The sequence below is a fragment of the Silene latifolia genome, chromosome 1 (assembly GCF_048544455.1).
Source record: "Silene latifolia isolate original U9 population chromosome 1, ASM4854445v1, whole genome shotgun sequence".
Lineage (NCBI taxonomy): Eukaryota > Viridiplantae > Streptophyta > Magnoliopsida > Caryophyllales > Caryophyllaceae > Silene > Silene latifolia.
Window position 1 is genome coordinate 119,074,999 of NC_133526.1, and position 5,453 is coordinate 119,080,451.

At 42.2% G+C, this 5,453-nt stretch overlaps 1 protein-coding gene across 1 annotated transcript; it reads left to right on the forward strand.

Annotated features, from left to right (window-relative positions):
- Nucleotides 1–3,424: 3,424 nt before the first annotated feature.
- Nucleotides 3,425–4,972, forward strand: LOC141654488 (cytochrome P450 94A1-like). The gene has a single exon (XM_074461814.1). The coding sequence runs from the start codon at nucleotides 3,425–3,427 to the stop codon at nucleotides 4,970–4,972; it is 1,548 nt and encodes a 515-aa protein (XP_074317915.1).
- Nucleotides 4,973–5,453: the final 481 nt, after the last annotated feature.

A 5,453-nucleotide genomic window follows, 5' to 3' on the forward strand; every position in this document is an offset into this window, starting at 1 on the left:
CTTCCTCAGCATCTGCAGCACCAGCAGAATCAGTGCCTTCACCCTCCATGCCAGCTACCAAGTCTAGATTCAGACCCTCAGGAAAATCCGCAGCAAGTTTTTCCTCCTCGGCCTCCAGGTCCCAATCCAGATGCTCTCCACTCTGGAACGCCTTTATACACTCGATCTTGGTTTCCAGAGTGGCATAGGCAAGGGCATTCTCTAAAGTGTCCCCAAGCTCAGCATTTTTCTCCTTCAGCATCTGCACTTCAAAAACCAGGGAGGCCTTGTCCTCCAGAATCTGTGAAAGACGGGTCTCAGCATCAGAAGCGCATTTCTTGGCATCAGTAGCGCATTGCTTGGCTTCAACAGCACACCTTTCAGCACCAGAAATACGTCCTTCAGCATCAGAAAGGCTATTCTGCAACTTCTGCTTCTGAGCAGCCTCATCCAGCAGTAGATTCTGGGTTGCATCTAATTCGGCCTGGATTTTAAGCTTGCCCGCCTCAGCCGCCTTCTCCCGCTCCAGAAGTTCAGCCTTTTCAGCTTCCAAAAGAGGAACCTTCTCCCGCAGAAATAGAGCCATTTGGAAGGACTGTTAACATATATTCACCTCAAAGGAATGTTCCGCAGCACAGTCCACCAAATTACCCAAGGCCCTTTTTCCCAATGCAGACTTGGGAGCTGGGAACAGCAGCTGGCCCATCAGAGTCACATTACGATCAGATTTTGCCCGACCAAAATCCCTGGGAACCTGAACGCCACATCAGGTAAACCTACAGAAGCAGGGACAAACTCGACAACAGGAGCAGAACTGGTAACAGGTACGGATTCAGCAGCAGTGGTAGAATTAGGAACGGGAACAGACCCAGAAGCAGGTGGATTCCCAGAAGCATAAGGAATGTGCCCTGATATAGGAGGCTTCATAGCAAGAGGGGTGACCTCGATAGGAACCTGTTCCTTGGCCTGGCTAGCAGTAGCATACCTCCTTTTTGCACAGGCTCCAGAACCAGTGGCAGGAGCAACTTTCCTTTTCTCAGCTGGTTTAGAAGCACCCTCAGCGCGCTTCCTTTCCCTTAGAGCCAGAACGTCAGACAGCGTGGTCTTGGATTTTGCAGAACCTGAAGGCAGGAAAGATAGAGTCAGAATCAGAAAAGTGGCACATTTTCAGCAGCATAATACAACTAAGGAGATAAAGTGACGCACCAGTCGACATTGATTCACGTTCTTCTTCCTCTTCAACTACTACTTCCTCCTCTTTCGAAGCAGACGCAGAGTCCTGGACCAGATGGGGAAAACTCCTGTGTTCGGGTGGAGGACCAAAAAGCTTAGTAAGAGACGCGACCTCGTCGGAGGATGGAGTCAAGTGACGCAGACCTGCACAGAAAGCCAAGTAAGGAAATATAAGCATCAAAAAGAAAGAATCAAAATTTAGGGCATGCAAGTACCATGAGTAGACCGCCAGGCGCTGACGACATAATCGGTGGGAGGAGGAAGTGTATCAACTTTTACAAAGATAAAGCGGGTGAACCACTTGCTGTCATCAGGCTTCACCGGGAAAATAATACAATTTTTCTCCCCATCCCGAACCCGGATGGTCACCTGACCCCGGCTAAGAGACCTAATCGAGAACAAGTGGGCGAGATCTGAAAGACCGATATCATAGCCAAAACGGTTGTTCATAGCACAGATTGCAAGCAAGATTCGCCAAGTGTATGGAGCAACTTGGCAAATAGCCAAGCGATTCAGATTCAGGAACTTCTGAACCAGAGGAGGAAACGGGAACCTCAAACCCAGACGGAATGCGTATTCGTACAAGCATATCCACCCCTCCCGGACGGAATCAGCTTTATGACCAGGAACCGGGATGTGAAATACCACCTGATCGGGGAACCCGAATGTCTCCTTGATATAGGCAAGATCCTCCGCCGTGAAGTCGGAATCGCAAGAGTGTTTAGAGGATAGGACGCCGCCGGAGGAAAAAGGGTTGGATGTCGCCGGAGAATCTGAAGCAGAGGTCGAGGAGGTAGTTTTTTGAGACATAACGAAGCAAAAAGAAATAAAAGGGAAATAAAAATGCAAGATAGAGGGCGAGGTACCTGTTACAGCGGCCGGAGAAGAAGGAAGATTGATGGAGAGAAAGATGGGGAAGGTGAAGTAATGATGGAGTTTAGGAAGAGAAGTTAAAGCGAGTTGAGATACCGAGGAATTGATATAAAAGAGGAGTTTGTGGACAAGTGGGGTACTAATTGGCGGTTGGGAATATTAATGGGGACACTGCAGGATCAAAGTAACTGCCGAGCTTCGTCAGTTCTCGACATCGCAAACAGAAATTCCCGCCTAAAATACTTTGAGACGGAAATTTGGGGGCAATTGTTAGGGATAAAATTAATACTTTTTATCACACGTGACGTGGCCAGCACTGATTGGAGGAAAACAATTAGTGAAGACTGATGACGTGGCATGATAAGGGCCATAGGATTAAGAAGGGAAAAAAAGCAAGTAGAAGACTGTTAGTCAAAACCCACGTGCAAAATCAACAACAAACTCCTATTCTTATGGGAGTTGACCAAAGGTTCAGGAGCAGAAATAGGAGGGAAGTTCTTGGACTCTTTACCTGGATCCGGCAACTATATAAAGCAAAGAAGGAATGGAGCAAAGGCATTCAATACTTCAGCGCATTCAACACACTATTACTCAATATTTCGTCTGCACTTAGCAATAATTCGCCGTAAAATAAGCCTTGTATTTCCTTACTTACATAAATCCGTCTCGATTATAGTGCAAAGTTGGTGGGATTCCGACTCCCCCCGCGGTTTTCCCACATCAGGTTTTCCGCGTCACCAAAAAGTTCCTCGTGTCACTCTCTTATTTCGTTGTCCATTCACACGTTACATTCGTTACACTCATATCGTCATAGGCCATAGATTAATCGCTATCACTCACTAATTAAATTAATAATCGGTAAATTTTTACCAAAACACAAACTAGTGATAGGAGTATAATATTTTTGAAATTTGGTAATCATTTACATCCTATAATGACATTTTAGATGATGTCGGGTTTTGAAATTAGCGTGAGTATTGCCTGTGGATGTATCCGCTTAAATTATGAGGCGTATGTATATAATTTTATTCTTGTAAGCAATGTGACATAATCATGCATCCACTCCTTTGTTGCTCGTATTTGGTACTACTAAAATCTTTGCCGCCCATGAACTAATTAAGTAAGGAATAATAAATCCACTGTATATTACAAACAAAAGCAGTTGTTAGCGAACCTACTAATCTACTACTATCATGCTCCCAAATACTAAATAAATAAGAAAGCGTCAATTATAGTCAAACAAAAAGACTAGACATGCTCACTATAAGAACAACAAGATTTCCCATAGTACGTACATCAAAATCATTAGACTCAAACTTGTATTATCATGCAAAAAATCATGTTTGAGCTAACTAATATTCTTACTTTTTCTTCATTTTTCATTCTTTCAATTTTCCTCTTTTTTTACTTTCCTAAAATCTTCGACTTTAAGACTAAACAACTTAATTTAATAAAACCATACCCTGTCATTGGTCATTTATTTGCCTTTTCCCATCACAAAGGCGATACTTTATTCCAGTGGTTTTGCGGCCTTATAATCTCTTCCCCTTCTTCCACCTTCGTCATCCACCGTCCATTTGGCGAGCAGGTCGTCATGACCGGCAATCCCGCCAACGTGGAACACATCCTTAAAACACGCTTCTCGAATTACGAAAAAGGCCCTATTTTTAGAAACACTCTTAAAGACTTGTTAGGTGATGGAATTCTTAATGTTGATGGTGACACTTGGAAGTTCCAAAGGCAAGTTGCCATCCATGAATTTAACACCAAATCGTTACGAAAGTATATAGAAAATGTTGTCGATTTCGAGCTCTTTAATAGGTTGATACCAATACTAACAACTGCAGCTAAAAATAAAACCGTCCTTGACCTTCAAGATATACTTCAAAGATTCACATTTGACAACATTTGCAAAATTGCATTTGGGTATGACCCCGAATACTTATCACCCTCTTTAACAAAAGGGAAATTTGCTGATGCTTTAGAAGATGCTACAATGATTAGTACTCGAAGATTTAGAGTTCTTTTTCCATTGGTATGGAAAATCCGCAGATTTTTCAATATGGGGTCCGAAAAAAGGCTTAAAGAGGCAATTTTGGAGGTTCGTGAATTTGCAAGGTCTTTAGTTAAACAGAGGAAAAATGGGATTAATACTTCATTAGAAAATGAGGATTTGTTGTCAAGGTTTTTAAAAGGCGGCCATTTTGAAGAGGAGAACGTTATCGACATAGTTATTGCCTTTATACTTGGTGGAAGGGACACTACATCAACTGCTCTAACATGGTTTTTTTGGATTCTTGAAAAAAACAAGTTGGCTGAAGAAGAGATAGTAAGAGAGATAACCAAGGGAGGAAATCGAGGGGACGATAATGAAGAAAATGGGTGTTCTAGCTTTAAAGAACTTAAGGAAATGGTATATACCCATGCTGCTCTGTGTGAGAGCATGAGGTTATACCCGCCAGTCCCGGCCGACACTAAGCAGGCCGAGACTGACGATATCTTACCGGATGGAACTCGGGTAAGACAGGGTATGAGGGTTAGTTATTTTCCCTATGCTATGGGAAGGTTGGAAAGTATATGGGGTTCGGATTGGGCTGAGTATCGCCCAGAGCGGTGGCTGAAAGAGGTGAACAAGGATAAAGGGGAAACCAAGTGGAGGTTTGTGCAACGTGATGCGTATTCGTACCCGGTATTTCAAGCCGGGGTGCGGACATGTATAGGGAAGGAGATGGCTTTTTTGCAAATGAAAAGAGTTGTTGCTGGTATATTGACCAAGTTCAGGGTGATTCCTGTAATGGAGAAAGGGTTTGAACCTGTTTATGTACCTATGTTGACTGCAAAGATGGAAGGTGGTTTGCGGGTAAGGGTTCAAGAAAGGATGGAATAAGATTGGCAGTTTGGCAAAACTGGCTATGATCACAATGTACAACAATTTAACGTTGGTCATGTATGCAATAATGTGTTCTATACAGCATCAGATATAGTACTCCGTAATTGGTAACTATGAATCTAGTACAGTACTAAATGATCAAGGGCATGATAAGTTATGGTAACACCAGTTCAAAACATATAAAATTAATGGGCTTATGAATGTTGAATATATTTATTTTCAGTTTCCAAACTATTGAATGAATTACTTTTACATCCTTATATTATAAATCTATATCTATATCTATATATACTAGTATTGGTGCCCGGCTTCGCCCGGGCTATCTCTACTTACCGTTATTTTTTTTTAATTAAATAAAATTACTTAAAGTTGTATAACCCATAAATTTATCATTAATATATTTTTCTATGACATGTCCTAAAATTACGATGAAATAAATTTTGAGACAAATTCACTACTCGCGCTATGAATATTTTAC

Coding starts and splice junctions, on each gene's coding strand:
- LOC141654488 (XM_074461814.1), top strand. CDS start 3,425: ATGTTTGAGCTAACTAATATTCTTACTTTTTCTTCATTTTTCATTCTT.